This window comes from Boleophthalmus pectinirostris, unplaced genomic scaffold (assembly GCF_026225935.1).
Source record: "Boleophthalmus pectinirostris isolate CB_2022bp ecotype Guang Dong unplaced genomic scaffold, ASM2622593v1 HiC_scaffold_2, whole genome shotgun sequence".
Lineage (NCBI taxonomy): Eukaryota > Metazoa > Chordata > Actinopteri > Gobiiformes > Gobiidae > Boleophthalmus > Boleophthalmus pectinirostris.
The window spans coordinates 8525082-8549868 of NW_026571152.1; the positions used below are offsets into that span (position 1 = coordinate 8525082).

General features: G+C 35.8%; 1 protein-coding gene across 1 annotated transcript; it reads right to left on the bottom strand.

Moving 5' to 3' along the window:
* Window positions 1-598: 598 nt before the first annotated feature.
* On the bottom strand, window positions 599-24707 carry LOC110158676 (sorting nexin-1-like). Its single transcript, XM_020923194.2, has 15 exons — window positions 24555-24707; window positions 19144-20104; window positions 18047-18177; window positions 16919-16991; window positions 16499-16542; window positions 15251-15392; window positions 14924-15002; window positions 14423-14498; window positions 13025-13138; window positions 11881-11974; window positions 10588-10793; window positions 8964-9107; window positions 7741-7821; window positions 7574-7645; window positions 599-5471 (listed from the first exon to the last, which is right to left on the bottom strand). The coding sequence occupies exons 1-15, from the start codon at window positions 24705-24707 to the stop codon at window positions 5421-5423; spliced, it is 2421 nt and encodes an 806-aa protein (XP_020778853.2). The 3' UTR covers window positions 599-5420.
* Window positions 24708-24787: the final 80 nt, after the last annotated feature.

Genomic DNA, 24787 nt, shown 5'->3' on the forward strand with positions numbered 1-24787 from the left:
TTTGATTTTTTTTTTCAGTGACACATGTAAAACAAAGGAGCTCACTGGTCACGTAACATTTACAAATAAAATCCAATTAGTGCTTTGCTCATTAACCCTGCAGAAATTCAACCATGTTTCTCTGACGCATTTTTAAAAATACAAATGGGCCATGCTTGTCCCCATTGGCTAATCCACCTGTCAATCACACCCATCTGACCTCAGGGAGATTCACCAGTGACCAGACTCACATCTACCTAAAGTATTGAAGAAGTGAGTATTCTGAATATTCTCCTTTGAGTAACCCTTTATTATTAGGCAGTCTACATCTTTCAAGCTCAAAATGCTCTGTTCCACTTTGTGATGTCACATAGTTATAGTTTTCAAACTACCTTTTACACTTTGTTTTGTAGAGATTGGTGTATGGAGTTTAAAACACAGTATTACCACATGACATCACAAAGTGGAACAGACCATTTTCCATTTGAGAGAAGAACTCAGCCTAAATATGAAGAGTTTGTGTGTGAATGAAACAAAACACAACTCCAGGTCTGTTTGTGATGATGAAACAACATTAGAACATGGATCAGAAAATAGTGTAACACACAAAAACACCACATTTCTGAAGTGTAAACAGTGCAACTTTATTGATTTAACTGAGAGCAAAGGACAACACCGTGCCTGTTGCTGCTGCTGACATCACTGTGCACTTTTACGGCGGACATTTTGAGGCCCGGGTACAAACAGGTCAACTCTGTGCAAAACAATATGGTGACATTTAGTGGCAACTTATTCTGAAGGATTCTCGGGGTGACATGTGCAAAAATGTACCAAATTAAACAGACTGTTACTCAAATATAGGAGACTGGCCGCAATAGTGTTGGATCTATACAGCAATGCATTGTGGGAAGCACTTAATTCATATGTTATCAATGCAATCCTGGCTTCAAAATAATAATTGTGTATATATAGATTTTTTTTATTTTGTAAACCTTAAACAACAACTATTCTCAAATTGAAATTTTCTAAAATAAAAAGACAACGTAAAAATTGAATGACAAGAAAATTATATAAAAAAATTAAACCAAATAAAAATAAATGAATGCGTTTTTATATTATTGTAATTTTTTCATTTATACATTCTTGTTTTTTAGTACTTGAGAAATGTTACTTATATATAATGATTTTTTTCTTGCTGTGCTTGTAAACAATGTAAACTTATGGACATTTATTTTACAGTTAGATTTAAGAGTTAGTTTTAATATTCATTGTTTTCAGGTTTAGTAATTGATGTTATAATGAAATTTTTGTTAGAAAAAAGCATGAATTATAAAAGCAAATATTTTTTCATTCAAATTTTCCAATGTGTGTAGACCCAATGCTATACCTGCATGTTTTTCTTTTAAATGCAATGCCTCGTTCAAATTTAAAGATTACAAGCTGATCTGTTTATTCTAACTAATCTCAAAGTGAAAGTGCATATGACAGGTTACTCATTTAGCCAAATATTATTATTTAAAGGTGCAATGTGTAACTTTTCTGGTCATGGAGATGTTACTGCTTTGTCTGGAATGTGTCACAGTATAGCATTAAACTTTTCAGTTTTCATGGAGACCAAACCAGGACAAGTTACAGGTCAGATCTGCGGAGAGGCGACCCAGCTCAGTCAGAATGCCTGTTTTTCTAGATATTTTTAGTTCTAAAACCGCCTGTAATTGAATTGATTGTAAGGTACCAGTAGATGTGTTTAATGTCATATTGTGGAACATTCCAGGCAGATCAGTGACGTATCCATAGAAACAAGCAGATGATAGACCCTACACCAGAAAAGTTACACAATGCACTTTTAAGACAAGACACTACAGGTAAAAAATTCTGTCTGATTTCTATAAGTTTAAAAAAAATGAGGCGATATCTGAATTTTTGGCAAATTTTCAGTCAGATCTAGTTTACTCAAATACAAAATAAGATCCAAAATCCCCTCTGTGTATTTTTTTGTATCTAATGTCTCATCAAAAAGAAGCAAGAAATTCAAATGTGGCTCTTTTCATTTTTTCTGTTTTTGAAAAAAAAAAAAGGTGGCAGTTTTTGGCAATTTTTACACATATAACACCTTCATTTTATATGAGGTTTACATTACATGATGAAAAACTTGTAATACACTTTTTTCTTACATTTATGTACTAAACTATAGGAGACGTTTCAAATTGATATATCTAAATTTAAGATTTTTTGTCTAAAAAAGTCTCCTCTTCAATTAGCTTACCATTTTAATTACATAGAGGTAATTCCATAAGTATTACCTACCAGATAGAAGACAACGCCTTTATTTTGTTAAATGAAGGTTTAAAATGTCAGAAAAATGTTTTAGAACTCAGCGTTACTTCCTGTATTTTTACTTTTCTTCTCAACTTTTCTTCCTCAAACTGCCACTTAACTGGTATAAAACTCTGCACTGATAGTACCTGTGGTCAATAATTATCAAAGTAATAATTAGAAAAACATGAAAACCTGTCATATGCACTTTAAACAGAAAAATCCCCACCACAAAAGCATGACATTAGCAGTACATGTTCTGAATCCAGTTAAATCAGATAAACCTCGGTCGTTTCAAGAGCTTAAACGTAAAAGAACATGGCAGCGTCGTCCCAAATTCTCATCGGAAACATTATGAAACTCCATTTGAATTAGAAAGGCACTGACAAAGAATTCATTTAAACACAGATCTGTCCAAACCATCCGCTCGACTCCTACTGTCCTATAAAACCAAAGCGACTGTAAAGACTTTGTACAGAATTTAAAGCTACACTGTGATATTTTTCTGCTGCTTGTCTCCACGGAATTCCCTGGAATGTTCCACGGTTTGGCATTCAACTTGTTTCTCACCGTGGATAAAACAGACAAGGTTACAGGTCAGATCTGTGAAGAGGTGAGTAATGCATGTTTTTAGATTTGTGACACTGAGAAACATTCCAAGCAAAGCAACAGAATCTCCATGGAGACAAGCTTCGACAGAAAAGTTACATAGTGCTCCTGTAAATGAAATACTGTTTACACATTTCATAGGAGTGGCAATTTTCAAAATAGTACTTTTTTTTTTTCTCTTGAATATAAGATTCAGTCAAAATTTTGGTTTAGTTTTATATTTTTTACTATAATATGGACAATTTACACTATTAGACTTTTATTATTTTGTTTTTGTAATATATATTTTCATGAACCTCTGTTGTATTGACCTATAATATAATTTCAGTGAATCTTGACCATAAGGCTGGGCAATATGACAAAAAAATCTATTGATCATAATTCATGTCTTCAAGTATTTAAGAAGTAACTAAAGCCATCTTCAGTTTTTGAAAGTGGAATCTTCATTGTGAATGGTTAATCCAGCTGTGTGATCTGCAGTGTGAGTGTTGACAAGTTTGTTTTGACCATAGAGCTGTATTAAACAAAATAGCAAGGGTCAGATCACCATTTGATTTCAATCACCATATTGCCCAGCCCTGATTGACCAGTTGAAGCATTCTGTCTTTTAAGTAAACTGTGTATTACTAAAATAAAGAAAAAATAATAACAGGTACGATTTCAGTATATAACATGGACTACACTGTACCTTTGATACTTGGACAACAGGCCATGCCTCTTCTGAGAACTTCCAGAATTCCCTCACTGAGGTTGCACTAGCACTGATTCAGAATTGGTTCAGGTGCTGGGGTTTAGGGAGTGACTATTCAGATCAGAGAGAGGAATTTTAGGTTTAAACCAACTGGATTATAACATTAAATCTGATAACCCAAATGAGAGTCATGTGAGACTCATTCTGCTTTCTGATAGGACAATCTTGTAGAGAACCAAAACACCAAACACACTCTATTCACTTCTTATTACGTCACAAACCAGGGAGACGTTGGGAAACATGCGATGACGACTTCTGGTGTAGTTCCCGACAATGGACTCGACGACCGACTGTGATCATATCCACTGAAGTAAATGTGATCAGCGGTAAAATGAAGACTCCATACGTATGTGCTGTTTGGAATCATCTTGAATTTGGCGCCTCATCTCTTCTAATCGCATGTACCCAGTGCGCTTGGAGTTGTGTGTCAGCGGGAAAATTATGAAAACTTATGATTAGCCGAACATAACTGAACCCTATGATGACATGGAGATGAAGAAAACTGGGCCATTTTCTCATTTTTCCTAGATTCTATCAGACTTACCACCGCAAACAGAGCCCGCCGGAAGCTGTCATTGCATGTTTCCAAACGTCTTCCTCGTTTGTGACATAAGCATGAATAGAGCCTATTATAAAAAAAATTAAATACTTGGCATCATGTCCAATGTTTTTGTAATCAAGAATAAATCGGCATTACACTTGTTCTTAGTAAAAGCTATATTTGATTGGAACATGGAACATTTAGGTCACGTTTATGAAATTTGAAATCAAAATCTTACATACAGTTCCTTTAACGAGCCAGAAGTGCACTTTTTACGCCCTCTTCTGGCCGACTCTAGTTATTGCACAATGAATTTATAGGACAAAAATCTGCTCTTTTTAATGCCACTTTGTTTAACCGCACAGCATTTTAACACATTCAAAGAAAAACATTGGCTGGTATTCATAAGTACTTTTTTCCAACACAAGTGGAAGTGCTCTGATAATTAGTCTATTTCATCCCTTTTATAGTGTTTTTTTTTTTTTTTTTTTCTTTTAGATCAACACTGGCAACTTTCTTCAGCTTGGGTCGTTACAATGTTTTAACAAGAGTAGACACTGTAAACACGAACAAAGCCTGAGTACAAACCCATATTTTTATTTAAAGATGCACTCTGGAACTTTTCTAGCGGGGGTGGTCCGTCAACTGATTATCCCAACGAAGAAATATTTGTCTGGTAGTGTTGTCAAGATACTAAAATTTCAAAGTTGATTTCGATACTTTTGCCAACCCTAATGTCTGGAATGTTCCACAATATGCCATTAAACTTTGGATCTATCTTCCATTTGTTCAGTTACGTGTGTTTTTATTGATATGATCTGATGATGTGGAAATTGAGCTGCTTGTCTCCATGGAGATAGACAAGCTAAAGCCATACTGTGAAACTTTCCAGGCAAAGCAACATCGCAACCAGCTAGCGGACACTTCCCCAGAAAAGTTACACAGTGCACTTCAATCTTACAAATCAAAATGAATCATCAGACTACCGGTACTTCTTATATGTCCATTGTAGTATTTTTTTTTTATCTAATAAGAAAATATTTGTGAAAGATTAAATGACAATATACAATTCAAAATACAATAGAGAGCTACTATAGGTTAAAGGTGATTAAAAAACGGCTTTGATTGTATCTCCCTTTCTACAATTGGTTCGATCCTTGGTTTTAAAGGCAAAGAGGTAAAGTGTATAAGAAAAAGGCAGCCTGCTGTGGCCACACGGAGGCATCAGGCGATCGCTTTAGCTTCAGGTAAGAACGCCTCCCAGTACTTTATCAGCTGTAAAACAAAACAACAAAGAGACAATTAGTACTCCAGACAAGACAAAATCTACATGCAGTGCTGTGAAAAAGTGTTTCTCCCCTTCCGGATTTCTTACTTTTTTGCATGTATGCCACTTAACTGTTTCAGATCATCAAGCAAACTTAAATATTAAATACATTTTTCTGTGATTATTTTATTTGTTAAGAGAAAAATACTATCCAAACCTACATGATTCAGTGTGAAAAAGTAATTGCCCCCCCTTGTTAACTGGTAAGGTAACTTGATTAATCATATTATTGTGAAAAGCTAAGTTCAATTTCATAACTACACCTAGGACTGATGCTGCCAGACCTTTCAAATCAAGAGATCACTTAAGCAGAACCTGTCTGACAAGGTGAAGTAGGCCATATTGAACCCAAAACATCATGACACAATCCAAGGAAGCAGAAAAAAGAAAAGCAATTGTCAGTTACTTGTGTTTACTTGAGTTATCTTTGTCACTCTTAGCCATTTCAGATCAAGCAAACTTAAATATTGGACAAAGGTGCAGAAAAAGTAAAACGTCTTAAAGGGGGCAAATACTTTTTCACAACACTGTAATATATTCTAGGGATGGGGTGAGATACAATTTCCACAAGACAAAATGTATGTAATATCGCTGCAAAGCTTTGGGGGCAGGAGTGCTACTTTGGATATGCAAAAAATGTGCAGAATTGTTCTTTTGGTGCTCTTCAGTGTAGGGACCAGTCTCAAATACAAAGTAGGAAAAAAACTGAGGCACTCAAAAAGTACAAAATAATTAAAAGCCTTTAATACCACATGGCAGATAAAGTTAAAATACGCCAACGCGTTTCAGCCCTTCAGCCTTCATCAGGGCTTTTAATTATTTTGTACTTTTTGAGTGCCTCAGTTTTTTTCCTACTTTGTATGGAATATCTCGTCTTGTGGGGTGAGACACAATTTCCATAACACGAGATACGAGATTGGGCCAAGATGAGATTTTAACATAATTTCTAATATATACATTTCATGACTCAGCTTCCAATTCTGGCCTCACAATTTTTTATTAATTTGGTTTCATATTGTTGTTTCTATTTTAGTACTGCTTTTTGGAACTGTTAAAGAGATGTAACTCACCAACACGTGACTCTTTTTTTGTTTTTGTCCAACCCAAATATAAACACATGGGAAAAAATATTTCACAAGATAATTTTTCTCTTGTGTACACGATCCTGTGGCAATTTTGTCTCACGAAATCTTGTACCATCCCTACTATATACAAGTGGTTACCAAAGGCGTGGAAGAAGTACTCAATTTTGATACTTAAGTAAATGTACAGATACCGGAGCACAAAAATACTCCGGTATAAATAAGTAAAAGTATCACATGACAAATCTACTTGTGTAAAAGTATTAAAGTTTAAAGAAAGTATTTCATGCAGAGATCTTATAAATCTTAAAATGTAATTATACTCATACAAGATTTGAGCTGCATTTTTTTCACTAGAAACAAATGAATAGATTTTTTGTAGACATTTTTATTTGTATATTTTTGTTTGCTCAAACTACAGCTCTGTTAAAGAGAAACCCTCAAGTTTTTCAGCTGGTCCCAGACAATAATAACTTTTCACTCTCAAATGTAGTGACATAAAAGTAAAATGTATCCACTTGAGTACCAGTACTTTACTACTTTCACTTTGTTACATTCCACCACTGCCGGGGACCCCTGGTGGACCTCAGAAGCATTGCAGCAGGGGGTTTGAACTGAACTGTTTAAGATTTTGTTTAAATGTGCTACAATAAATAATTATTGTTTTTTACATATTAAGAGTTAAGTAAAGAAAAACTACACACTACATTTAATACAATATGTCAGTGTAAATTATTATTAGAGACTTATTACTGTGAGATCTTTGCATTGATGGGGGGCATGGCACTGTGGACTTTGAGGACGGCTGCAAAACCCATGGATTTGGTTTTACAGTAACGAAGCCTCTCAAAGTGCTACACAGTGGTAAACTACTACTACTTTTGCCATTGAAAAGGTGTACCATATAATCGCTGTCCCTCCTCTGTACCATGTATTCACTCTCACTCCTTCCTTGTATGTACACTTACTTGTTGCTGTGACCGAAGCATAGATTCCAGATATTTCACTATTTGTCTCTTAAAGTTCTTCGTTCTCTCTTTCTGCAAGACAAAAACACACACACACAAACGGATATGTAACCAACAAAATATTCAGTTAAATTCAAATGATTCAGAATAATTTTTCATTTATGTACCTCAAAGTGCAGGACTTCTTTACGCACAGTGGCCGATACTCGCTCAAAGTCTCTCTCGTATTGTGTAACTTTGGCCTCCCACTGGAAACAAAAACTTGATGTTACTCCAGCTAATATTCAATTAAATTCATTGTTTTGTCATCCTTTGTTCAGTCCTGGTTTAGAACTACTATATAAGAAGTAAATTGTAAAGTGTATAGTCCCATTTTTGACTTGGTTTGGATCTAGTTCAGACCTAGAATTGTTCTGTTGTAGATCTGGAATGGATGTGGTGGTACTCAGACTTAATGTGAAAAGATTGAGAACCACTATTCTAATCTAAAATAAATCTATATTTTAATTTCACTAATACAACAAAATATACCCTATCCACTGACTAGAATAAAAAAAGAGAAAAATATTAACACATTAAAACCATATAAAGTGCATACGACAGGTTTTCGTGTTCCAACTCTGACTTTGTTTGATGGGAAAGTACCTGTGTTTAATATTTATCATAGTTTTACATCCTACAAGTTCTGGTCCTTGTTTACTTTATAATTGCCAGGTAACAGTTATGGAATTACCTCTGTGTGTATGTTATATCTGCTGCCAATGCCCAACCAGGAAATTATACACTTCACCAAAATACATATACTAAAAACGGGCAAGATTTTGAGTCTTTATCTTATAGATCGTGATGTTAAAGTGACCGGTCCTTTCATGAAAACATAGTAAACATCATTACATTTAATATATTTAAGGTTTTACTAAAAATCTACCTGGTTTGGTAATTTTGGTGAAAGTTATCATTTTACTGCCTATGGACACGTTCAGTAGATATTAAATATGTAGAGATGTTACCCTGCAAGCATTAAGTTAACAAAGTCCAAAACTTGTCTAAATCATCTAACATCATAAATCATAAAACCCCTCGTGGTTTGACACATAAAAATAAATACAACTCCTCCTTGTTGTTAAATCAATGTTTAAACTCTGTTTTATTCCGTTTTAGAACTCACCGCTGCTTCCTGTATTTCACAACTTTTTGTTTTCTACTGCTCCCCACAAACTGCCACTTAACTGATGCAAAACAAAACTATGACATATTTGTACTACAAATATTACCCCATCAAACCAAGTCATATCTGTCCAAAGCACTTTAACTAGTAAAATAAGTAGTCTAAACTGTCACATGCATTTTTCTCTCATGTGTTCCGTCTGTTATATATTTGTTATGTTACCTCTGCGATCTCCTCTTTGGCGAGTTGGAGTTTGTCGGGTTTATTTGCCCAGAGCAGTTTAGCCTCGGCCTCTCTCTTCTTCTGCAGCATCGACTGAGCGTCCTGCCAGCGCTGCCACGCCTTCATGCGGTGATCGAATGACCCCTGACCCACACAAATACAGTTCACATCAGGATATGAGAAACACATGCAAAATTCAGTAACTATTCTGTATCTTATAGTATATTATTTTTTAACAGTAAGTTCAGTTAAATTAAAAATACACATGCCTTTATTTACTGGTCAAAAATAAAAACTATGACTAATTAAACTAAGAAAACCTGCCTTTTTGTCTGTTTTTACTTTCCAAAAACAATATACATTTGTAAAACAGAGAAATTTGTGTTGCAATATAGTAGATGGTCGCATATTTATATAAAGCACTTTCCTCCTCGAAGGCACTCAGAGCTGTTTACGTTAAGGAACCACTCACTAATTTACGCACACATGCACACACCAGTGTACACATGTTGACGTCAAGAGCAGGATTTGAAATGCCGACCTTCAGATTAATGGACAAACTCTCTACCAACTGTCCCAATACATTTATTTTCTTGTGATATTGGTCTTTATGTTAGCCAATACTGTTCTAATCAATTGCACAGCCTTAGTTCACAACACCCTTTGTTTCTATCTGTGAAAAGCTCTATGTAAATAAAGTCAGATTAGAATATTAAAATACAGCTCACGATAGAGTAACCAAGTGTGGATAGTTCCTTATGTTGACCGGAAGGGTTGTTCAAGTGAATTCTAAGAAGTCCTTTTGAATAGTTAACACTATGTAAGGTGGATGAAATTTAGACTCTTAGATTTAAAAAGCTGCACTGTATAACTTTTCTGGTGGAGGGTTCACCACTTGCTTAGTATTTATTCAGTTACTTCCAACTTAAAAATCAATAGAACTTCATGACCATACTTGAGTACAAATTAGTAGTTAAGTATTAACATTTGTATTATTCATTCCACCTTACGGTTACTGCTTAAAGATCTTCTATTACACAAAATTGACTCTTGTGAGCTTTAAGTCATGTTAGAATGTTGTTACCTCATCAAAAAAGATCTGGAGTTGTGTTTTGTTTCATTCACACATGTTTGAGTAATCCTGGATTATTAGTCTGTCTACATCTCCAAAACTCAAAATGCTCTGTTCCACCTTGTGATGTCATATAGGAGTAGTTTTCAAGTTAACAGCTCATTTAACTTTAGTTCAGTAGAAATTGGCCAATCCAAGACTAAACAGAGGACTTTAGTGAATCTGTGTGGAGTTTAAAAACACAGTGGAGCACTTCCTGTATTACTGCATGATATCACAAGGTCGAACAAAGTGTTTTGACTTTGAGAGAGAAACTCAGCCTAAACATGCAAGGTTTGTGTGTTTCCAACTCCAGGTCTGTTTGTGGATAGGAAACAACATTATAAAACAGATCAACAGAAAATCATGTAATATGGGTCATTTACACAGTTGTCTGTTTGATTAGAAGAATGGAAACAAACAGTATTGTATCAGAGGACAAAATAAATCCACCATATCTATTTTTCTACCCATGTTAGTATTGGTTCAGAGTACTTCCGCACTGATCCTTACCCTGACGGCCCCCAGCAGTCTGATGAAGTCTGCAATGTGTTCTGCGAGTCCGAAGGCGTCATTAGAGGCTTGCTCCTGGTGTAGCTGCTCCATTTTGTCCTCCACTTCGGAAAGCTGAGACAGGGCCCGGGACAGAGCCGTGTTATCCTCCGCGCTACCCAACATTGCTGCGCTCTTCGCAAAACTCGCCGTGTTTGTGGACAGCTCTGGACAAAAGACAGATACAGTAGAGCCATGAGGTTTAAAAATTAAAAAAGCTTAAAGGATCATATTATGCTAGTTTCAGATCTATGTTATTATAATGTTTCCTCATCAAAATACACCCCTGTGATGTCATGTGGTAATACAGTTTTTAAAGTCCATACACCTTCACTAGAATCATTTGGATGATTTCAGCCCTGGACTTACCAGTCTCTACTGTAAAATGTAGCTGTTAACTTGAAAACTACCCCTACACTATGCTGGAACAGAGCATTCTGAGCTTTGGAGATGTAGACAAACTAATAATAAAGGATTACTCAAACATGTGTGAATGAAACAAAAGCCAACTCCACGTATGTTTTTGATGAAGTAACAACATTCTAACACGGCTTAAAGCTCACAAGAATCAATTGAGTGCAATATAGTTAATATATTTAAAAAATTAAAGGTGAGTTTCTCAAAAAAGCTACAGATCACGTGTCAGCATCTATTTCTTAATAAACATCAAATTTATGAATTAATCCATAGTATAATAGTAGGGGAAGTGGAGTGCCCAGAGGAAACCCACCCAGACACAGAGAGAACATGCAAACTCCACACAGAAAGGCTCTGGAGTCAAATTCACAACCAGGTGAGAACCAGAGAGCCAGATTTTATAATTTAGTTTAAAATGTTTTAAAACAGCTGTCATTATATATTATGCATTTACATTACACCAATACATATGAATTATTATATATTTATTAAATCAGTCTTTATGGGTTATAGGGTTATTTGTACTAGTTGAAAAAATTGAACCCAGAACAGGTGATTGTAGAGTTTGGTGACTTCTAGTGGTGAAGCAACTCACAACGCAACTCAGCATTACATTATTACATTACATCAAGCAACACATTTGACCCAAGGGATGCTAAAGTGATGCTGTGTAAAGGCATTTTGGCAGTATACAGATTATTAGGTTACTCTCTTAGTTGCCAATACCTCAGTTATGTCTAACACAGCACAACTTGGCATTACATTAGACAAAAATAAACACCTTGGGAAAAAATAAATAAATAAAAAATCATTTAACTACATAAGTTTTAATCTGACCTTTTCTGTGCAGCACCAGAGATTCGACCAGAGCATGAAGCTTCCTGAACTGTTGGTCTGCTGACTCCACCTCCTGGAGCTTATCCTCAAACCACTGCAAAACAAAAATAGAAATCCCTTTACATTTTAAACACATGTGAAATAATGTGAATAATCATTCACTTATTTTCAGAAAAAGAACTGTTTTCTTAGTAAAACAGTATATTTTTACACTATTAATTATTATTAGATATTAGGGATACAAAAATAACTGAAATATTGTGATATTGTATAGTCGACCATGATCCTTTGCTCCATTTCAGTGTAGACTACATGAAGAAATAACAGTTCTGAGCACTTTCAAGTCTTAGTTCTTTGGGATTATGTCAAGGTATTTTAAGCGGAAAAAATAGCAGATTAACAGTTTTGTTAGCCTCCACAAAATACTGCAATAAATATTGTGCTGTGAAGTTTATACCGTGACAATATTGTATCGTGAGACTTGGATATTGTTACACCCCTATTAGATATGGGAAGGTTTTTACGGTCATACAAGTTCAAAATACAGATATAGATTAAAGACAACAAAGTTCAGTGCCTATTTAAAGTATGTCACCATTATGTAAATAAGACACTGAGTTTTCAAAATCAGCTCAAATCAAGATAGAAGATTTAGTTTAAGCCATTTTCATGTGTCTTGCCCCAGTCAAGATATATTAGGTATATTAAACAGCTCTTGAGGTTGAAATAAGTCCACTGTGTACAGCTTGCATCTAATTATAAAGCGTTTTATTGTCTAATAATGTAAATGAATTTCCTTTGGGATAAATAAAGTATTAACATAAGTGAGGAATAATCTTGGACCACTACAAACCATTTAAAAATGATCTAGTTCCGTTTTTCACATTTTTAACACAGTAAAAATCAGGTACAGCGCCTTAAACTGCAATTCCTTCATAAATTATGAATACATAGTAGTTAAGCATGTATAGAAGTATGGAGGTATTTGCCACCATTTCCCATTATTAAAATTTGAATGATTTAGAACTCATTAACCTTGTAACTTCTGCTTCCCTTCACGCTACAAGATCTGTACTGTGTTGTGGAGCAGAACATTTGCCTGAAATGCAAATCCCCGTGTATCCGCAGGAAGAGCTGCACTCACCACGTCAGACTCGTTCATTTTGATGGTCATTTTACTGACAGCGTCTGTGGCTCTGGTGATCATCTTCAGGAAACCAGCCCCGCTCAGAGCCTGCGTGTTCACTGCCCGCGGCAACTGCAAACACAAAATATTACATCCACTTACATTCACTTCCTGGGGACTAAGCCTAAGCTTAACCATAATCACTAGTTGCCCAACATTAAATGAACTGTATGAAAGGTTTTGATTTTAAATAGCATAAAGATGACCTAACTGTGTCCCAAATACGAGTTTAACATGTTCAAATTATATAATAGACCCTCTGGAATGTTAACACATATACAAAAAATCCTTCATTCCAAATGCTATTGCCACTCTGAACTCCATCAAATGAACTCAGACCACTGCTGTTGTTTTTTATTGTGATCCATTTTTCAATATTGTTAATGTTTTTGTATTTGTGTGGTCTTTATGATGAATGTTGTGCCTTGTCAAATAAAAAAAAATATTTTCTGTCACCTGCTGGAACAGACAATAAAGCTTATCTGTCTGCAATCTTTTCCTGATAACTACTGTAATGCTGATTTATTCTTAAATACAAAAACACTGGACAAGATGGACAAGTTGTTTTTGTCATAATTTGTAATTTGTTTCTTATGACGATTCTCCAAACAGAAAGCAGAATGAGTCTCACATGAGTCTGTCATTTGGGTTGCCAGTGTCTTGAATGCTGAAATCCAGTTGGTTTAAAACTAAAATGCCTCTCTCTGTTCTGAATGGCTGCAGTTGCTGGGGTTTAGGTATTGACCAATCCTAACATAGAGCTAGTGCAGCCTTTGCAGCTCAGTGAGGGAATACTGGAGGTTCTGAGCTTTCACTTAAGACAGTCTATGTAATATGAGTTTGACTTTCTGAAATGAGTGACAAAAAATATTGAACTTTTTCATAATATTCTATTTTTTTTTTAGATATTCTAGTATGTCATAGTGACCTGATTTCTGTTCCCATAAGTGAGACAGGTCCTCATGGTGTGTGTTTGTGTGTGTGTATACAGATTTTGGTCCCCACACGCACACCCATTATGAAGCAGGTTTTATCTGAGGAGGAGTGCACAAGGGAAATATACAATTAGCACAAATGAACTGCCTCCATCTGGCTGAGAGAGCTCTGCAGTAAATACAAATTTGGTGGTTTTGTTTGCATGCTGTTCAGTACAGACACTAAAACAAGTCTATGAAATAGACTAAGGCTAACCATTATTCTGTAGATATAATTTATCCATCTCACTTATGTTTACATTCAGTCACAATAACCAGTAAATCCAGATTAAGTACTGTACAGTTATAAATAAAAAAAATAATTTATAAAAGAAATAAATACATAAAAATAAATACAAAATGAAATGAAAGTACCACTCACCTCTTCCCTCTCCAGAAACTCTCGGACATCAGGGTCTTGGAGAAGCGTGGGGTGACTGACCACTCTTTGGAGATACCTGCCAAAATAATACAACAATTTTAGGGTAAATAATTAAAAAGGCACAATACCAAATTTTTACTGTGTTAAAAATGTGAAAAACAGAACTAGTAAACAGTTTGCAGTGGTTCAAAGTTCTTCCTACAATACACTACAGAGCTGCTTTCACAATATATCTGTACAGGGGCAAGACAAATTTGACTTTACTGCATGAAATAAGTCACCAGCCCAATTACTGATCAGATCTATGGAGACGAAAGCCCACTGGCAGTAAGATGCATGTTTTTGAAGGGATATATACACATATTGTATATCTATAGAATGCCTGGATCATCAGCTTTGCCTGTAGCATGTATTTTGAATCAATAACTGAATAAATGAAAGATAGAAATGGCCCTTCCATCAGAAAAGTGACATAATACACCTTTAAATGTAATCTCTCACCTTTCCAAAGCCCCTCTCCTTCTCTCTAGAAAGTCTGCAGATGAAGAGTCCTCCTTACCCACCTTCACTTTGGTCATCCCTAAGAAACAACAAAACGCAATCTCATACACCATATTTTATACAAGAGACAGTTTTCTTATTGATTACATTGTACTTTGCTGTGAAATATCCAAACTGTAAATTTACAAATGTTAAACCTGATGATGTCTGTTGGTGACCTAAAAACTCACTATATTACAACAAAACTCTGCATCTTAACATCTGTCTTAAATATTATTGGACCCTAACATGAAAGCAAATGAATTCAGATTACAGTACTGGACATACCCAGCAGGTTTTTCTCTGGCGGAGGTGGAACTATGTATCCATTTGGACCGTGTTTCTCGGACAGTTTTTCATAGAGCCCCAGGAAGTCGCTGTAGCGGCGCCTTACTGTGAGCGTTGGACTGCGAAACATGGCGAGCGTGGTCTGCAAAAGAGGTCACAAATACTTTAGAAACTGAAAGAACTATGAATACACTGCTGTGACTTGCTATACACAAAGACGTTTACAATGAATTGACTCTGAGAATTTTAGAACAGCTAGTCTACTGCAGTTTCATGAGTTAAAATGCATATGACAGGTTTCCATGTTTTTCTAATTGTGACTTGGTTTGATAGTATTTGTGTCAATATTTATTATAGTTTTACACCAGTTAAAGGTCCTTTATTATGCTAAATTGACTCTAGTGAGCTTTAAGCTGTGTTATAATGTTGTTATTGCATCAAAAACAAACCTTGAGTTATGTTTTGTTTCATTCACACATATTTGAGTAATCCTTTATTGTTAGTCGGTCTACATCTCCAAAGCTCCAACTGCTCTGTTCCACTTTGTGATGTCATATAATTTTAGTTTTCACATTAAGAGCTAACTTTTACCCTTTGTGTAGTAGAGATTGGCAATTCCAGAGCTGAAATTACCCAAATGATTCTACTGAAGGTGTTTGGAGTTCAAAAACACAGTGATGCATATCTTGTATTACCACATGACATCACAAGGTGAAGTGTTTTCTGTTTGAAAGAACAACTCAGCCTAAACATGCAGGGTTTGTGTGTTAAACATGTCTGAATGAAACAAAACACAACTCCAGGACTGTGTGATAAGAAAACAACATTAGAACACAAATCAGAAAAAAGTAACAAGGGTCCTTTAAGTGGCAATTTGTAGAATAAATTTGAAAACTACAAAAACACAGGAAGTAGCGCTGAGAATACCTTTCTCTACTAACAAATTATAATAAATCTTCCTTTATAAATAAAGGTGTTGTTTAAATTACACAACAGTTATGACTATACTAATAAAAATAAATTAAAAGTTTTAGTACATTATGGTTGCTAGGTAACATTTATACAATTACCGCTAGGTTTATCACATCTACTGCTCGAATGTAACCAGGAAGTAAAACAAACTTAACCAAATCTTAAATATAATTACACAATTATATACTGTATATTTTACTTTGTTTTAGTGAAATGTTGGGATTAAAGTTATATGCACTTTAAGTAAGCATTAAATAACATCATCAGTAATGTTACCTGTGTGAAAACTTTGTAGGCCATGTAGGCATTCATTCCATCCCCTAAAGGAAAAAAAACATACAAAGATTTAGTAAAAAATTCCTCAAAACACAAGTACAATATTCAACGCTGCTCTGTGCTTGTAAGATCATCTCGCTTTGCCTTGAATGTTCCACAGTATGGCATTAAACCTATCTATTTTCCATTTATAATTGCAGGTGTTTTTTTATTTCACATACCATGCAAACAATGCATTCATTCTGTGAGCTAAGTCATACTGCCACAGATCTGACCTGTAACTAACTTACTTACTTGTTACCATGGGAATAGATAAGTTCAATGCCATACCAGGCAAAGCAACAACACTGATCTTGGAAAGAAGCAGGTAGTGGACCCTTCACCAGAAAAGATACACGGTGTAGCTTTAAAGACACTTGCCTATTTTTTCAGGCTCTTTCACTGAAACTTGAATCTCAAATTTGTCGTCCTCTTCTTCTTCCTCTTCTTCCAACTGCAACAAAGACAAACTGCTGATGCCATGTTTTTACTAACACACAGTTTCCTTTTATCAATGAGTAACTTTCTAGTAAATTTAAACTGATGCACGCTAGTCGATGTAGTCCTCATTTGACCAGAAGTGATTCATGGCACAAAAGGTTTCAAAGGTAATCATCTGGATAGTGTTTTTGAAATGGATTTGGCAGCCATCCAGAAATCATTTTAATCTGGAAGTACTGTTCTGAGGGTTGAGAATGTATGCTGCCCAAAGGAGAGGAGAGCCAACCTTGAGACTTGTCCAAGGCCCTAGCTGCACATACCCAGATATTTTCATAAACATAGATTTTCCTGCATTTGGGCCTTCTGTCCATACATACGCTGATTTAAGATTTTATAATTGCTATCGAAAGTGAAGATTTGCAGGATATCTCTGCGACGTGGAGTGGGCTTGGAACACCATTGCTGTTGCTGCTGTCGGCCTAATGGAGAGAGTAAACTCTGCTGTTTTGTCTTTAGGCTGATACCCACTCTGTCTGTTGAAAACTTTCGCAGCTGTACATGACCGTTAGACCAGCAGATAGTTTACGTTTGTACAGCAGCAGCTGGATGCTCGTGTGTCACTGGGAATGCTTTGAGCACAGAGCACAGACTGTTTCAGATCGGACACAGAACTGTGAGTGAACCTTATACTTAGAAAATTAATTTTGTCTTCTATTTATAGATTTCTATGTGGGCCTCTGGAGACTCTATGGGACATCAGGACTTAAGAGGGAAATATTGCAATTTTCTTCAGAGGAGTCAAGCATGAAATGGATGTGGCTTCCAAGTGTTTAAACGTGGGTTTGCTGTGGTGTTATGGAATCATGAAGCTTCTGTGGATTTTTCAGTGAAGTTATTGTAGTTGTTTTGGACACAAATGTATACGTTTATGTATTAGTGTATTATGAAGCAGTCATGCACAGACAGCAGCTGCACATAGGTTATTCTCAGAAACACAGAGACCATAGAATTACCTTTAATTTATTTCTTCATTAGGTTCAATAGTGCACTTTTGTATGTGTACAGTACCTCCTCCAGAGCAGCAGGTGTGGGCTTGGTGAGGCTAGTAGCTCCAGACAGGGCGGATGGAGCAGAGGGTTTGGGAGTCTCTCTCTTTCTCTCATTTCGGGGACTGTCCAGAGAGAGCTCCACTGTGGCTTCTGACACACAAAAACAGGAACAATACAGCCACAAGAAGATCAAGAGAAAGTGGGAAAAACAGATATTAGGGTTGCAATTTTTCATGTAGTGTAATTTCCTCCACCAATTTCCTCCACTAAGAGAGCAAAATCTCTTCTTCAGTAATCAGTAATACGTATGTGGGCATTTTTATTCTACATAAAAACTGCTAACCCTGTAGTTTAGATCTGTACAAACATGTTCTGAAATGTGATTCTTGTATTAGTTTGTCAGGTCACATTTCAGTCTTTATCAGTTCTCCTGGACACGAAATGCAAACTTTGAACAGAATCCTATTATTACAACACAAATCACAAATCCAATTGCAATGCTTGTGAGAAAAACAAAAACAGATACACTATCAGTCAAAAATTTGGACGCAGCATCTCATTCATTCTAATTTATTTTCTATATTTTTACTACTATCTACATTCGATATACAGACAGGAGGCATCAACTAAATTAAGTAAGATATATAGAATTATGTAGCAAAGAAAAAAAAGTTCACTTTACCAAATGCTTTTTGTATCTTTTATAACCAAATCCTCAAATTGACCACCCCTTTGCTTTGTTGAGAGTTGAAACAGCAGCAGTAAAAAGTTTGGACATGCTGTCTCATTCAAAGTTTATTTTCTTTTTTCTTACCACTTTCTACATTTTCTAGACATCAAATAAATGAAGCAAGATATCTGGAGTTATTTAGTAAAGAAAAAGTTAAATAAGTTAAATAACTCTACTAAATATATAGCTTACTTCATATATTTCATATCTTGTGTATGTATATAAAATGTCAAAAGTAGTAAACTTAGAAAAACTGAATGAGGTGTGTCCCATCTTTTGACTAGTTGTGTAAATTTTTCCCTAAGTTGTGCAACCCTAACCCAAACATTACTACACCAAACTTCCACTTTAAAAATCTGTTGTTAATCTATTGTTATTGTCTGTACCTGCAAAAATGTCTGACTCCTCTTCATGTAGTCCGTTTGTTTTCGACACAGCTCCACTCTGCATCTTTGTGACCGGAGCCGTCTCCACTGCCTCCTCTGTGAAAAGATCCTCTGGCTCTGTCAAAACCGCCCCTTTACTCCTCACCTCCACTTCTGCTTTGGTGACTATTGGTTTCGGTTCTAGCACACTCGCCACGTTACTCGCTGTTACTGTGACTGGTGTGGGTTTCTTAGCTGTGGCACCCAAGGGCTCTGGGAATAGATCGTCATCAACTTCTTCGAATAAACTTTTCGGATTTGGCTTGGATGGTTTGGAAAGTTTGGGCTCAGCAAAGAGATCGCTACCTTCTTCTTCGTCGTCCGCGAAAATATCAGCGACGGGTGGGTTCGTTTTTTTAGTTTCGATCGGAGCTGGATCAATGTCAAGATCGAGTAGAGGATCTGCTACTTTTGCAGGTTCTGGTTGTGTCTCGGTCACCAAGAGATCAAGGGTAACATCAACGAGAGGAGTTTCTTTCGCTGGTTCACTCTCTGTTTTTTCAGTAACTTCAGTAATTTCAGTGATTGTCTCCTCTGCGGCAGACTCAACTGTCAAATCTAAAATCGGCGCTGCATCTTCTTTCACATCATTATCACCTCCTAGAAGATCGAAAAAATCTTCAGTTGTGTCGTTTTTGGAATCGGAGGGTGCCGGTTCTTCGGGGCTGTCGGATTCCGTGTTGGATAAGTCTTCGAAATCGTCCGAAGGTTCGCTCAAGACTTCTGCCATGGGTTTGCTGTCAGAGGGGTCGCTAACAGGGTCGCTAACTGGGTCGCTAACTGGGTCGCTAATGGGATCAACGAGGGGGTCGTTGAGGGGATCAATAAGGGGGTCAACAAGGGGGTCGATGGGTGACTCCAAAGAAGGGTCAGTGTTTTGGCTGGTGGCTGCAGGTGTGGTGTCAGTATCTGGTGGGTCACTCTGAAAAAAAAAAAAAAAAAAAAGTATTTAGGATCAGCATTTGACGAGACACCCATTTCGGCGTAGTCTCTTTAAATGACTTTCTAAATATGTTTCTTCTTAAAATATATCTTTAAATTACATATGGTTTTAGAATGAAGTTGTATTTTCACAATAAACCCTCAAATGTCCTGTGGTGTGTTATTTATCCCTACTTTAAATCTAAAAAATATATAAGCAGTTCAATGCTGTCATAAAAAAAAAAACTCTTCTGAAAACTTTTTTGAAACTCTTTGAACATGTATGATGTCCTGTGGTGTGGTGGCTGTATTTCCTAGGAAAAACACATTTTCAGTTGTTAAAAAAAATATTCTTGAAGATGTTACAGCTCAAGACATGTTAGGCATGTTAGTTCATTTATTAGAAATTCCTGACATGATAGATTTATAGTGGCAGCGGGGTGACAGGAGCACCACATGTTAAAATGTCTAAAAATAATAGTTACACAAAAACATTATGTGATGTTTGTGAGTTATTATTATTTACAATTGTTGAAGAACAGATTTGTTTTTGAAAATATTTTTTTGATTTTGCTACAAAGGCGTGTCACACCACAGGACAGAAAAAAAGGCATTACACTCCCAAACATCAAGCATCCATGTGGGTAATTTGTAAAACACTGCCACAATTGCTGGTTACTGTCTGATGATCACAATGTTTTATATGTCCATATAATTTAAGAGCAAAAGAGCCCAACGGTCTCGCCCACTTCAAAGTCCGCTCTGGTTGCAAAGTAAATTACACATAAATGTCTGTCATACACACAAAAATCAAATAGTAAGAGCTCAAAGGCACAAGGAAAACTAACCAACTAAGTGAAGACTAATATACATATCAATAATGGGGTTGCTTTCAGCATTTCAAAGTAAAAATTCAGTGAAATGTTTTAATAACTTTTCAGATTATAAAGTTTCAAAAATGGATTTTAAAGAAGACACATTGTTTTTGAGCTTGCAATATAGTTATAGAGTCACTCCAAATACAAATTCAGAGGGCCAATGAGAAGAGAAACAACTATGGTTAAACAGTTAATTTTGCATAATAGGTCTTGTGATCATTAGTTATCATATGATCAGCCTGATTAGCCCCAAGCTATTTTTTTTAAATTAGATTTTGACTTAATTTATAATGACGTCAAATTGCTGTCATTGGAGCACTGCTTTTGGACTACAGCTTCTCAAAACATAACAAACCAGCATGTGACTTTTATTTGTTTTTTTTATGTAAACACAAGGAAAAATAATCTAACAAGGCACAACATTATAACAATCTAACATTTTCCACATGTGTTCACAATCTTTTATTCATCTCTCTTTTCAAGCAAGTTCAAATCCAGCAAAAATCAAATTAAGGTCAGGTTAAACATTTGAGGATACTCCTTTTGGATATTTCTTGCAAAAAAATGAAAAATGCATTCACAATTGAACAATTTCGACAGATAAACCTTCTTAACAATTCTTAAAAATCTGCTTTAGTGTTACTAGGTATTACGCCAGATGCCCTTCCCCATGCAACCTTTTCTAGTTTGCCTGAACAGTGAGTGTCTTTGTCAGCCTTACTCTAAACCATTTAGCGAGAAACTTAGGTCAGCAATTACATCTGTTACATAATTTAGATGCATCACATCCTTCGGCCTGCACTGGAGCTTCTGACTGGAAGTTTCAAAACTCCAAATTGACCAATGCTGTTGTGAAATCAAGATTCCAGTTTTAATACTTCATAAAGCTTAAACTTGCAGGCAAATTCTATGGAAATACTCTGATTTACATCTTAAAATGCACAAAAAAACTACTAACAAAAGTACATACTCATTTGAACAAGTATCGACACTGCAAAAAAATCACGTTCGCAGGACTAAATCTGAGCTTTCATAGTTTTAGTATAATTATATGCCTTGAGCTTTATTAGAACAAATATAAGGCCTCGTGTAACCTAAAGGAATACTATTTTGTGTTGAAAATGACATTCTATACCTTAAAAACTGTACTGTAATTGGTATCGAGTATTGAGTCAGTAGAATCGAAACCAAGTTTGAAATGTTAGTATTGTGATAACACTACAAAATACTCATTTGAGCAAGTATCGATACAAAAATTTGATCTTTCCCGGACTGTTTTAGAATAATCTTGAGATTTATCAGAACTAGTACAAGACCATATGGTGAGTACTATTATCTTGTGTTGAAAATGACTATGTATGTCTATTGCAGTGTTGTTACGATACTACAATACAGATTCCCATACCACAATAATAAAAACATTCTTTAAAACAACAGAAAATAATATGCAGCATTAAATCATAGTACTTTCTTTTATATTCCCATGTGGTCTTATATCTGTGTAATCCCTCAGTTGTCCAGGTAGGTTCCATTCGTAATTTCGCATACTAGTCTACGTGAGGTAAGGTTAATTTCTGTCCTGTGAATGCAGTTTTTTAGTATTAAAACCTGCTCAAATGAGTATCTAGTTTCAATACTAGTTTCAGTAGTTATCGGTATCAGATTTTCCCCAATTTTTCAAGATTTTCAACCCTATAACAATGTAAACAAAAAAGACTCAATCCTACTAGATGTAACTTTAACTGTGCTGCTGAGGAAGTGACACTAATAAAAGTCCTGTCTTATCTCCTGACTACTGTTTATTCATGCACCACAATGAAATCAACCTCCCCAGCAGCTGAATCTGTTTAAGGGGGAACTGGTGACCATTTTGGGGATGAGTGAGATAGCAAAAATCATGTTATATTTTTAGGTCTGCAGTGGATTTAAGAAATTCTTGATTGACTAAAGACATGTCCTGCTGATTGATAAGTCAAGTAAAAGGGGGGCGTGGCAAAAGCTCTCAACACTATTATGTATATCTATGTATATGTCCCAAAACTGCACTCACAAGGCTACACCTGCACAGGTCAGGAGTTAAATTTATGCAGAAAAAAGTACTCAAAAATTTATTTTAGTTTCAATACAATTTTAAAGCTAAACTAGAGACACATGCTTCCTCTGAGAGTTCACACTTCACTATGATTGAGAAAAAGAAATGACTTAAGTGGATTTCACCATTGATCACCTGTGGTCTTTTTAACTGAAATCTGAATGTGCAGTATGCAACTTTTCTGACCTGCTATCACTATGCCTAGAATGTTCTAGTATGGCATTAAACATATCTAAACAAGCATGCAACACCACTGGGCCGAATTACAGGTCAGATCCATGAAGGGGTGACCCTACTGAAAGTAAGAATGTAGTTAAATAAATGCAAGATAAACAAGATTACTGGCATGCTATGGAACATTCCAAACAAAAATATACAATGATTCAATTGTTTCTACTGAACAAAATACAGTACTGTTGATCAAAATCACAGTTGAAACCACATAAGACCTCAAAATATGTACTTTTACTTTTATTTTTACTACTACTTTTTCTCTTTAAGTACATTTTGAAACAGGTACTTTTTTCATGTAATACATTTACTTTTACTTGAGTATTTTTTCTCCAGTATCTGTACTTTTACAAAATTGAGTACTTCTTCCACTACTGCCTCAAATGCATATAAGTGTGGTATTGAACAATTCTTGACCATCTGTTGCATAGTATACTTAGGCTGCTCTTATGGCATTTCATGACAAACTACAGACTCTACACATTACTGGAGTCAGCTATAGTTTTGGGTATACAAAAATGCTGACTAAACTTTTCCATGCACAATTGAGTTCACTCCAAGAGTGAAAAAAAAAAAAAATCAAAGACAGCAAATTCCCACTCTTTCCTGTGTGAACTTTGCCTGAGGATAAACATCCGGGTTCTGACCATGTGATCAGAGCCCACTCACATGACAGCAGGAGCCAGGTCAATGCCCATTGAGAAAAAAAATACTTTAAACTGTCAAATAACCGTGATTTTAGACGGTTTCTTTTTGTTAAAATCTTTTACAACAACATATATTACATTTTATACTTTTCAGACATATTTTTCCCTAATTCAAAGCTAAAATAAACGTTTATAGACACTAGAATGGGGTACCATCAAAATTAGGTCGTGCAAGTGAAAGTTTTAGAAATGATTTTACACATTTAAGTCCATTATCCCACATTACAACTGCAACTATGCTTTTAGTAAACATTAAGATTCATGTTGTAGTAGTTTTAGCTGAGCTGTTTGATTAATGCACAAGTTAAAGCCCGTAACTAACAAGATTTCAACTTTTTTAGCATGCGTAAAAGCAATGTAGCAGCAAATCACAGTAATAATGACAAGTAAACAATGAATAGTTATGCAATTTTCGTGCAAATGCAACGCAACTGGAGGCTGAAATGCAGAGATTGTGCAAACTTTTAGCTCTGTTGACAGAAATTAGCTGCGTAAAGGTTGGATGCCACTTCTTAGCGTCGCGTAAAATGCAATGCGACTCACGATGGTGCTCATGAACAGCTCGTCCCCCTCCTCGTCCTCGTCCCCGTAGTCGCTGTCCCGCTGTTGTTGTCCCACTTCCTCGGTGTCCATCAAAATATCCTGGTCCTCCGACTCTGGAAAAGGAGGAGGACTGCGCTCGGAGCTAGTCGCCATCTTTCGCAAATCTTTTTAAAGAAGAGAGGAGGCAACTCAATCCCGCTCCCTCTCTCTCCTTCCCCTTCAGCTAAACAGAC